At 39.1% G+C, this 12,517-nt stretch overlaps 1 protein-coding gene across 1 annotated transcript in view; it reads right to left on the bottom strand.

Annotated features, from left to right (window-relative positions):
• The window catches only part of PSMD11 (proteasome 26S subunit, non-ATPase 11), a 29,793-nt gene that overhangs the window by 15,562 nt on the left and 1,714 nt on the right, over nucleotides 1-12,517 (bottom strand). The window contains exons 2-3 of the mRNA XM_016207606.2: nucleotides 11,696-11,797; nucleotides 6,790-6,914 (exon numbers count right to left, since the gene is read on the bottom strand). Coding sequence (XP_016063092.1) covers nucleotides 6,790-6,914; nucleotides 11,696-11,797 — 227 coding nt within the window. The remainder of the gene's footprint in view (nucleotides 1-6,789; nucleotides 6,915-11,695; nucleotides 11,798-12,517) is intronic.

The following is a 12,517-nucleotide window of genomic DNA, read 5'->3' as shown; positions in this document are numbered from 1 at the left end:
CGACTGGGGATCGAGCCCGCAAGCCAGGCATGTGCCCTGACCGGGAATCGAACCACGATCTCCTGGATCCTAGGTCAATGCTCAACCGCTGAACAACGCCCAGCCAGGCCCAGCTAGGCTTTTTTAAAACAAAATGTTTTTATTGATTTTAGAGAGAGGAAGGGAAAGGGAGAGAGAGACAGAAACATCAATGATGAGAGAGAATCATTGATTGGCTGTTCCTGCACACCCTCTACCAGGAATCAAGCCCAAAGCCCGGGCATTTGCCCTGACTGGAAATAGAACCGTGACCTCCAGGTTCATGGGTCAATGCTTAACCACCGATCAGCCCTGGCTGGGCAGCTGAGAAATTTTTAAAACAGAAAATTTTCCCCAAATAGTTGCAAATAGTGACCGTAATGTGTTAATATGAATACACTGGTAATAAAGGGGAGAAATTCTCAGTCTAAGCACATATGCCTTATTCCTAACAGTTGCTTATAAGATTCAAAGAGCCCAGTTGGCTCTTCCCTTTCAGATTCTAAGAAGTGCAACTAACAAATTCATCATCACAATGCAGCAAACTTAGCTTGTATTAAAGGGAGCAAATAGAACTTATAATTAAACGAACACTTAATAGGGCTTTTAAGCTTTATTTATAGGTACTCTGAACCCCAGTTCTACCTGCCACATAAGCAGTGATTAACGTGCAAAGTAACTGATTCAAAGTAGGGCTCTATTACCCTGCCTGCGCTGCTCAGTGGAAAGAGCATCAAAGGGTCAAAGGGACAAAGGGTCTAGGGTTTGATTCCCAGTCAAGGTCAAGTGCACGTACTTGGGTTTCAGGTTCCCTGCCCTGGCATGTGGGAGGCAACCAATTGATGTGGCTCTCTCACATCAATGTTTCTCTCTCTCTCTCTCCTTCATCTCTCCCCCACCCCTCCCATTGTCTTTAGAATCAATGGAAAAAATACCCTCTGGTGAGGATATTTTGACTAAATAAATAAATAAATAAAGTAACCCGGCCATAGTGGCTCAGCAGCTGAGCATCAACCTATGATTTAGGCAGTCCAGGTTCATTCCCAATCAGGGCACATGCCCGGGTTGCAGGCTTGATCCCCAGAAGGGGGTGTGCAGGAGGTTGCCAATCAATGACTCTCTCATCACTGATGTTTTTATCTATCTCTCCCTCTCCCTTCCTCTCTCTAAAATCAATAAAGACATTAAAAAATTTAAAAATAAAAAATTTATAAAGTAGGGTTCTATGCTAGATGGTCTACATGCCATCAGGTATCCTTGACATGTTAGCTTTGACAAAGTACTTATTAAGTTGCATTCCTTACATCAATTCTGTTACTGAAAGTTTTGTATTAAAATTCCTCATCAGAGCATAAGATTTTAAAAAAAAAACACCAGCTTTCTGGAAAACTAATTACTAATACAACAGGTTTTTTTATGTAAACCCAAAGTTCTCTTAAGAGACGTTGTAAGGAGAGAAAAGTAAAAGGATAGTCCAAACTGACATATCTTCTGCCTTTAAATCCTAAGTCAAAATTCAATAAATAAATGGATGGCTGACATTAAATGGTATTTAGAGGTTCAACACTGAGATTCAAAGAAACCTTTACAGCTCTTTGGAGCCCTCTGGTGGCTACTTTAATCTCCAACTCTAAACACAAGTGACCTCATAAAAATTCTACAAAAACTAAAATAAAAGCAAGTCAATGACAATTTCAGAGTTTTGAGTTATGTTCTGAAAAGCCAAACTCAAAGTAAGATCTCTGTTCATGATATGAATGGAACTGGCAATATTTTGCTGAATAATTTAGCAACAAAAATACAAGAGTCTTTATTACTACACACCTTAAGGGGGCTAAGAAAAGCTTACCATCAGTTTTACCCAAGGAGCTTTTTCAAACACAAAAAGTGAATAATACCTAGGCTTGATTCAGCAGTCTAGAATAGAGCTTGGTCACTCTTATGTATATTCCTAGTTAAAAAAACAACACTGAATTCTACTCCAAAATCTCACCTGTCCCCATTTCCCTGACAGTCCGGGTGTTAAGTGACTCACCCAGGGTCACATATCAGCTCTGGGACCAGAACTGGACTCTATCTCTAGTGCTCTTTCTACATCAAACCAGCCTTAATAAGTTCAAGACTACAGAAATTTCTTCTAGAGCAGGGATTTTTGTACAAATGAACATGAACTGCAAGTCTGTTGTTATCAAATACAGGTACATGATTTGCATTGTCTAGGACTGTAACTGGTGAAACCAGTGCTTCAATCCTAAGGGGGAAAAAATAAAGGCCCTTGGGACACAGCTATTTTGCCTGAGAGGCTTTGTGCTTTGTTCCTGCTAACAATGACTGATAAAGGAGGTGAGAATACACGCCCCTGCTTCTGGAGGAAGCCCTCACTTAGAGTACAAAAGCTTGATGTGGTCAAAATGAGATATTTAAGTTTTAAATCAACACATTTAACAATTTTTTAAAAAGTTCTGTTAACTAAATTCCTATGGGAAAAAATTATATCTGAAATTCTCCAGCACAAACTCCTTTTTTTCCATTGAAATAACTGTTACAATAACAGGATTTTAGATGTAAGGTTTCTTAAAATGTGCTATTGTGTTTCAGTTAGACTATAGAAGAAAGGAAAAAAAAAAAGCTTCCCATAGTCAACTCCCTAGAAAAGTTAAATTCTGGAATTTCAGTTCATTATTTGGCAAGGATCTAGTCCAGTCTTCTTTGTCCCCTCCTCACCCCAATTTTCCACTCCCCTTGCCAACCACCCCACTCCCCACCCCACCCTCAAACCCAATACATGCATGCTCATTTTCTAGGCTCTAAATCCTAGTACTGTAATTGACCCAATCCTAACCTGAATCACAGCTTTCAGAATATACCAAGCTGAAGACTGTTCTGCAAATCTATCTAACTTATGGTTAGTCCCCAAATAGAAAAATGCAAGGAAAATCCCCTCCCCCATACTCTTGGTACCAAACTCCCCAACACAAAACTCCTAACTCTTAATTAAGAGTTCTAAAATTTCATACTTTGCCTCAGGCCTCAATACTACTATGACAGTGATCCACCTATGACTCACTCCTCTATCCTTTGCCATCACTCAAAGAATTTTTCAAGATGAAGACTATATCCAATTTCTCCAAGTCAGAGACCTCCAGTCACCCAAATAAATGTAACAACACCCCATCTTATATCTCAATTCAATAAGCTTAAGTCTTAATTCAACAAAGTACCTCCTCAGCATCTACCATGGGGAAGGCATAATCCAAACATTCCTTCAACAAATATTAGTTATGTAGCTCCTCTGGGCCAAACTACTCTACTACTGTGGAGAACAGTGAATAGGACAAAGTAGCAATCCTCTTGGAACTTGTATTCTAAGGAGGAAACAGATGTTAATAGTAAAGTAATATGAAGAAAAGGAAAACAAAGATAGCAATCAAGATGTATAAAAATACCCTAAGCCTGGAACAGCTTAAAGTTATGGCAAAAAGGTCAATATTACAGCTATAAAGAAAGTAAAAGGGAGACTAGTATGGTGGGTGACACGAGAGATAGCCATGGTTAAGGAACAGCCATGTACGGGCATATCTTGGAGACAGTGCAGGTTTGGTTCCAGGCCAGCACAATAAAGTAAGTATAGCAATAAAGCAAGTCAAAGTCATAGTCTTTTTGCTAGTGAAAGGTCTTGCCTTCAATTTGTAAAAAAACGCAACATCTGTGAAGCACAATGAAGCGCAATAAAGCAAAGGGCAATAAGAGAAGGTATGTCTGTATTAGGAATGGGAAAGTCACTGTGGTGCTGCAAGGTATATAGGACTTCACCTGAATGAGATTATTTTACAGTAAAGGAGATAAGACAAATATTCAAGTAACTGTCATACAAAACAAAATAATCAGAAATATAATACGTACAAAATAGAACGTGGGTCACTGAAAGAGTTAGTCACACTGAAGCGAACAAGGTAAGATTTCAAAGGTGGTGGCACTTGAGATGGGACTGTGAAAATGTACATAGCGTGGGGGGCATATAGGGCTTGCCCAGCAAACAGCCAGGTATCCAATATGGCTGATACGGCTGGTATATTTCATAGAGTACTGGGAGATGAGGCTGCTGTTGTAGAAAACCATAACATACCCAATTCTGCAGGCAATGGAGACCCACTGAAGGCTCAAGTTGGGGGTGAACGGGGAGAGGAATAAAATGTTCAGAGGGCTACTTGGTAGATCTCTCACAATGGGGGTGTGCAGGGTGGAATGAGGCTTTTGTAGTAGTCTCAGTAAGAAATAATTAAGAACCAAACTAGATAATAGCTGTAAAGAGAGAACAAATACAAAAGAGGTGGAGAAATAAACACTGAAGAAAGATGAAGTGAAAGGATTTAGTAAATGGTTGGATGAAGTTAGCTATATTGAGTTTGAGGTGCAAGTAAAACTATCTGGGTGACTCATAAATTAGTTTCAAAAAAAATAAAAATCAAGCAACCTATAATCCACAAAAAATACTTTTAAAATGTCCTGCTATGTAGATTAAGACCCGCTCTCAATAAGAAGTTGTAATGACCACCCTAGCTGGTTTTGCTCAGTGGTTAGTGTCAGCCCTTGGACTAAAAGGTCTCGGGTTCCATTCCTGTCAAGTACCTCTGTTGTTGGCTCAATCCCCAGCCCCAGTTAAGTCAGGGCATGTGTGGGAGGCAACCAATCGATATGTCTCTCTCAGTCCCTCTCACATCAATGTGCCCCCCCAGCTCTCTCTCTCTCCCCCCTTCCACTCTCTCTGAAAAGCAATGGGAAAAAATATCCTCAGGTGAGGATTAAAAAAAAAGCTATAATGATAATCACCCCCCCCCGTCCCCAAATCAGCCTATACTTAGCACTAAAGTGACATTAATACCTAACAGTGTTTCCTTTCACCCTAGGAAAAGGAAGAAATGGTTCTAGATGACAAAAATGTAATACACAATGAAAAACAGCAACGTACACACACAGTTAAGGGAGGGCATAACCAGACATGGAGCCACATGATATAAAAGCCAGTAAATCCCACCAGACAATGATAGGTGAGTATTAAATTATGATTTGTATAGATTTCCACAAAGGAGTAGGAGACTGATTGTTAAACAAATGCAGTTCTATCCACTGAGTCAGCTCTATGTTATGGGAAGGGACAAATTCTAGAGACCAGTGTACAAAGGAGCAGCTTAGATAATTAAGTTTTTCTGCCTAAAAAGTTCCAACTAACATTTATTAGTTTGTTTCGAGCTATCATTTAGTCAGTCCATTCTAAAGACACCCTATTTCAAACAAAAGTTGGTGCCACTTTTTCATGAGAACAAAGTACAATTTTTAAAAAGTTAGGGTTAGCCCGGCCGGCATGGCTCAGCAGTTGAGCACTGACCTACGATCCAGGAGATGGAGGCTCGATTTCCGGTCAAGGCACATGCCGGGGGGGGGGGGGGCTCCATCCCCAGTTGGGGGTGTGCAGGAGGCAGCTGATAATACCTCTCTCATCATTGATGTTTCTCTCTCTCTCTCCCTCTCCCTTCCTCTCTCTAAAATCAATAAAAATATTTTTTTAAAAACAGATAAGACTAACGCCCCTTTAAAAATCAGTTTTACTTTTGAATTATTCATAAAAATAGTTCTAATGCTTTGACTCAAAAGGCAGCCATCTAAATATTACCCATTTTTGATCTACTATCATGAAACAGTGTTCTGCCAGAAACAAATCAATTTGAAGACTTCTCTACAAATGAAATTAGTTTATGTTGTTTAAAAGACATGATTTCAAAGTGGAATCCATATGTCCTAGGCTTCTGAAATTCCTCATTACCTACTCAATATGCTACTATGCCCTTTCATATCTTATTTGTACACCCAGAGGCCACGGCAATCAATCAGACATAGAACCAACTAGCAATTCCTACCCTGCCTTTATACTATCTGACATTTTATTTATTTGTTGATTGCCAGCTTTCCTCATTAAAATATAAACCTCAGTAGAGTGGTGGCTGTGTATTTTTACAAATGTTTCTATCCCCAGTACCTGTACAGTGCCTAATACATAGCAGGCACCCAATGAGTACTGATATTTATCTACAGGAAAAATAATTATATTCCTCCTATAGACTGAAGTAACCACAACATACCCTGCTTGAATTTGCCACTTTTTACAGATTAAGTTTTAACTCTGGTAGTGTTTCCTTCCCTTGAATGGCAGAAAATACAGCTATCTTTGAAAAGGTTGGAAGAGGCTCAGTGATTCCAAAGAGAAACTCTCCAAATACAGCTCAGGGTCTAAGTCTGAACTTGTAGAGGACAAGTACAGATACACTAATCACTTCCGCACACATGAGACACAAACAGATGGATGCTCGCCCCTCAATAAAGGCATCTACTTAGTACAAAACATGCCAAGAAGGGATGCCACAAGACTTAATTAATGCTCACAAGGAGCTTTGTGACATAGAATGAAAGGTACCACAGACACAGAAAACATTACAAAGGTGTGGCAATACAATACCTCAAAAACAAGAATCAGTTTGTGACCCTGATGTAATGAGGATTCCAGGGACCACTGACAATCTCCACTTACAAAGCAAAGCATGGAACAAACCCAAAGTATCAAATGCCCTGTAACAAAGAGAAACTGACATGATAACTCCTGAGCTGCTCTCCCAGCTGTCCCTTCTACATTAGTACCCAGTGCAGTCAGGTACTTCCTCCACAGAAACAGACTTTTTCCCCCCATATTGTCTACCCTCTGTCATCAAAGTAGCTTACCTCCTGCCCCGTAGCTGCTTCCATATCAAGAAACAGATCGAGAAGAGAACGAACAAGACGAGCTGCTTTAGCCTTGCTGATGGAATTCAAGAAGGGTCGCACATACTTCAGGAGTCCTCCAAGCTCTGAAAGAAGGCAATTCAGAAAGGAAAAAGTAAACATCAATATTAGGAACAAAATACCCATTTAAAAAATAACCCAAGGTTATAAAATCAGTACTTATGTCACTTGAATCAATCTAAATGAAACTCAGTAAGAATTTAAAGCATTATTGCAGGTAAGAGTAGCAAAACTAAGCTAACAACATATACCAAATTTGTACTGTTCTATTCCCCACTCAACCACTGGATTACTGTGAGGGCCTCGGGGAAAGCGGGAGTCTCTCTGCCTCATTTATCCATCTTGATGAAAGATAAACAACAAAGTATTCACTCTCTCAAAGTTTGCTAGAACACAAAATAAGCTGTGCGTCTGCCACCTTGGATAAAATCACTTCCCTACAACCAAAAACTTGGATCAGGTAGGTGATAGTTGTTTGTTTTTAATTTTCAATCTGCCTTAGCAGTTCCCCTTGAACAGAGATTTTCATTTCCAGGTTCCCTTTTTCCTCCCTTCCTGAAGTACTCCCCCATTTAGCCTTTCAGCAATATCAGTTCCCAGGCACTCTTTTGAACAAACGTCTTACAAAAAAGTTATGGTGTTTTTCCCTTTTAAAATTCCTCATTAATCTTCAAAGCTTAAGTCTTAAACTATGATCAAAAAAGGTGTCCACCATAAAGGTTTTTTTCCCCCCTTGTACAAGAAAAGAAAGTGATACAGTAATTCTAAGGGAATACCTCTAGCATCTAAAAATTAGAGAGTATTTCAACTAACAAATACGGAAGTACTTCTGGAATGTAGGTTAAAATTACTTTAGTGCCACTGCCTCATTATTCTCAAACTGTAGACTCACCCTCCTGAGAACGTTAATTCAGGGCAAGCAAACCTCACTCACCCTCCTGAGAATGCTAATTCAGGGTCCTGAAATCTTCATCTGCCTGAAAAGTCACGGGACGCACGGGACAGTGTCAGGTACAAAAGGAACTTTATAGAGTGGAAAAGTTCATCTTTCTCTTCACTCGCCAATACTGACCTTTGATTCCCACTGTCTAAGATTCTTTCCCATTCACACTCCTGCTTTCATGCCTCACTCATGCTGTACTCCCATCTGGAATTTCTCCCCATCTTCTTGACCTATGTGAATCTGAGATATCCTTTCAGGTCCAGTTAAAGTCCTAGTAAGTCTTCCATGCCAACTCCAGACTACACTGATTTCTCCCCCTCAAATTTGTTTTGCATTTATGCAAATTTAAATTATATAATCATAGCTGCTTAAAAGTAGTCCAGGGCAATGTCCCTTATCCCACAGCATTACCTACTATGCTTGAATAATTCTGAACAATCTTGAGTGATAGAAATGTTCAAAAAGCAGACTACTCCAATGTTAGTCAAACTAAATTCTTCTTTGAAACGTGAGTCTATACCCTCCTTCCACGTGGCTTCAGAGATTTGAAGATAACTATCATTTATATCTCGGTAACTTTCCCTTTCTCCAAGCTACACATCTTTAACTATTTCAACTGTTCCTCCAATGTCCTGGTTCCCAGATTCCTTATCACCTTAGTAGCCCTCCTCTGAATAAACTCTAGTTTGTAAACATACCACTTGTAGTACCCAGAAATGAAAACAGTGCTCTAGGTAGGGTGTGACCAGTAGAGTCATGGCTAATTCTTTTGATCTAGCCATCATATGTAACAAAAATAGCATGTTTCACTTTTTCTAATAGCACTCTTTGTTCAGACTGAATCCACAAAGGTTTTTTGCAGAGACAGGTAGTTCCCCACCTTCCTCTGTTTTGATAAATATTTTAAGTATATAACTTTATACTTGCCACACTGAATTTAATCTTGCTGGCTTTGGCAATAACTCTGAATCTTAATTCTGTCCTGTACTGAGTCATCTATAAAAACAAACACACCTTCTGAAATGGCTTTAACTAAAATGCCAGATGCTGACCAGAAGAACAAGGAGAGATCCCTGACATGATGCTAGAGACTTTCCTTCAGGTTGACAAATGACCTATTTGTCATCAGAAATTCATAACCTGTACCTGTAATTAATATTATGGCAAATACCCTGCTTATATCAGGTATCTAGTTTTTATCATTCCCCTAACCTAGGGGTTGACCAAATTTTTCTGTGAAGGGTCAGATAGACAGTAAATAATTTTAGCTTTGGCCATAAGGTCTCAGTGCAGGCACTCAACTCAGCCTAACTGTAGTGCAAAGCCGTCATAGACAATATGTAAATTAGTGGGTGTAGCTATATTCAACAAGACCTTACTTACAAAATCAGCTGTCCAGCCACTGTCTGTAGAGCCCTGTATGTCCACTGGTCAGATAAGGCTAACCAAGAGAACCCAGGGTGAATTTGGAGTAACCTTTTCTTAATAAACCCACATTTCTAAGTGATTAAAACCTACTTATCAAATAATTGGTCTCAGAACTTTACTGATTACCAGTTTATAGTGTCTAGTATTTTTTATTTTCATTACCTTTTGAAACGTGGACTCGTGTTCATCCATACTGTTTTCTTATATCTCCCCATCCTCCATGGTTTTTCTCAGTATAACAACGGTGGCTCTATAAATATACCCCCTAGAACTATTCTTCTGATACTAAAAGACAGAAAATGTCAGAGCCTAGAGACTTGAACTTATTTAAAGAGACTATCTGCTCTCTCTTCTCTCACCTACCTTGGCTTTAATTCTTTCTGATGTTATTTCTATCTTTTTCTTTTTGAAAATCATTTTCCTTCCTGGAAAAGGCAGAAGCAAAAGATGAGCTAAGCAGTCTGCCTTCTCTCTAGCACCTGCTAGCATTACATTATTTTCTCCAAGCACTGAGTGTGTGATCCTTCTCACTCTAACAGAGAAACAAATGACCTCTTACTTGCCAAAAGACTCCATTCGTTTCCTATTGTGGCCTACTATTGTTTCTTATTCATTCTTGGTTATATTCCCTGTTTCTTTCCACTTTCACATATACTGAATTAATTTTTTAATTCCAACAGAATCATATTAACTCCTTCCTCCTAGTCTGAAATTATCTGTAATTATATGACCAGAACTTCCCTTTTAGAACCTCACAGAACTCAACATAATCATTTTCAGAGTCTCGGGCTATGAAATCTGCAGACCTTGTACCTAGGCATCATGTCTGATGATGCTCAGCACTACTTTCCATCACAATTATGCACCAGACAATGTCTGAGTCCCTAAGTCCCAAATGACTGCTGTCAGTCAAGGACCCTATGGTAAACTTTTTGAGTAGAGTACTTAGCACAGTGTTAGCCACATAGTAAATGCATAAAAAGTGAAGATTCATGGAACACACATATTTTCTGTTCTCAGAAAACCCCAAATCAAAGAAAAAAACACAAACCTATCAATTATTAATAGCCAAATAAGGTAAATGAACATAGGCCCCAAGACTTCGTTAGGGTTTCTATTGTATATACCTATATTCATCAAACTCTTTCTTAGAAAACAAGCCTTTAAAAGTCCTTATGATTCACCTGTAATATTTCCATAGGTTTATACACTTCTAAACTTCTCAGGTATGGATTACAAGGAAGGGTGGGCAAGGAATAAGAAGAGAGTAAAGCCCTGGCCAATGCTGCTCAGTGGTTAGAGCGTCAGCCTGGGCACTGAAGGGTCATGGGCTCGATTCCCCGTCAAGGGCACATACCTTGGTTGCAGGTTTGATCCCGTGTACGGAAGGCAATCAACTGATGTAACTTTTCTGTGCTCTGTTTCCTCAAGTAAATAGATAATAGTATCTACCTTATAGAGTTGTTTCAAGGATTCAATAAGCTAAACCATGTTTGTGCTTAAAACTAGTTCACAGTAAGCCCTCAAAACTGTTCTTATTATAGCTATTTTTAATAAGACATAAGACGCATAGAAACACATCCTCCCAATTATCACACATCTTTATTCAACTTTCTACTGATTTAGCCTAATAATAAGTTACCCATCCTTAACTGGGAAAGATCTAAGTTCTCAAATTCAAGAGGTTTTGCTAACTTACACCTAACATTCTGTTGGATAACAACATAATTTGGGGGAAAGTAATTCATGAAGTCACTTATCAGAGCTTAATCTAGTCTAATCTGATAAACTCTAAATTCACTTTAAAGTGACAAAAATCATCCATTTTAAGTTTCAGCAGGCTTCTCTCTAAATACTATTACCACTCTACTGGTTAAAGGCCCCTCCTGATCAACAAGACTCTCTCATTCCAAGGACACACCCATCACCATCTGAAGCCTAGAAAGTCAATGGCTCAATTACAACTAGAATGTTTGGGCAATGACATGCACAAAGTCCTAGGTACCAGTGGAGAAATCTTGGGAAGGCGCTTCCCATTTAATGTCTGACTCATCCTGTGTCAGGAAAAAAAGGACAGTAAGTCACTTACTTGGATGCAAAATCCCTAGTCATTTCTACACTGGGACCTAAAGTCACTACCCACCTTAAATACATCAGAGCTGCTCAGTGAAATCACTGAAAACTGCTGCTGCCCATGTGGAAAGGAATACAGTTAAAATTCAAACCAGAAACAAATCACAGATCATTATATCTAAAAGGAACAGATTTCCCTGCAGCTACAGAACAAAACTCTTTCATGAAAGAACTGAGTTTAAAGGCCACTTAACCTCTTGCTAAAAAAATGAAGCTCAACAAGTTGGAAATAACATGGGAACTGTGTGGATTCATTCCTACGTTCCTTCACTCCAACAAAAAACTGAAACTTCACCCAGCATTTCAGGTAAAAAGAGAAAGCAATCCATTTGTAGCACTTACCTGCAGCCTGTCCAGTCTTCGCCAGGAGAGACCCCAGTTCCAGGATGCTCTGCTCTTTGACCTGCACTGCTTCCTCATCATTCTCCTGAATGTCACGCTTCACTGGGAGGAGAAAATCAAACCCTCTTAAAATTCTGACAAAAAAATGAAGACTAAAGGAAATTTCTCCCTCAAGACCAATGACAAACTCAGTTACCAAAAGACAAATTCTAGAGAGCTTAAAAAAAAAAGTAAAATAACCACAAAGGACATGACCCATGTAAATCATACAAATACTCTTCTCTTTTATTTTAAATGTGCCTTTCATTCTATCAATTAGAATTTCCCTTACCCACATACACTGAGATTTCTTTGGTTAAAACAAAATTCAAACAAAACAAGTTCTTCATACTCGTGGTGGGAAGCCCCACGCTAGGCACTGTTACATGAAAATATTAAACATACCTGTGCATTTACCTGCCACAAACTAAAATCAAATAACCAAGTTACTAATGACTATAAAGTCATAAGTCTTTCAATAAACTTTAGGCCTGTCGAAAGCCTCAAGCTGATGGGTGCTAGGGATAAGCAGCCCCACAAAGCCATTCAGGAAAAACCACCCTATCAAAGCTCCAGTGTGATCCTTAGAAGGGATGGCTGCTTTAAACTCAGGACCTGTTAAAATAACTCTGTGCTATCTGTTCCACTTTCAACTGCTAATAACTATTCTACATCTGGAACATTGAATAGCCTCTCCAAATATGCAGTGGTAATTTTAGTGATCATCACTAGTTATCACCTCTCTTACAAAGCATCATGACTTGACAAAACCCAAGACTTTGA

This window comes from Miniopterus natalensis, chromosome 17 (genome assembly GCF_054644295.1).
Source record: "Miniopterus natalensis isolate mMinNat1 chromosome 17, mMinNat1.hap1, whole genome shotgun sequence".
In the NCBI taxonomy this organism is placed as follows: Eukaryota; Metazoa; Chordata; class Mammalia; order Chiroptera; family Miniopteridae; genus Miniopterus; species Miniopterus natalensis.
The sequence above is the reverse complement of the archived record's forward strand: the minus strand, read 5'-3'. Positions and strand labels throughout refer to the sequence as shown.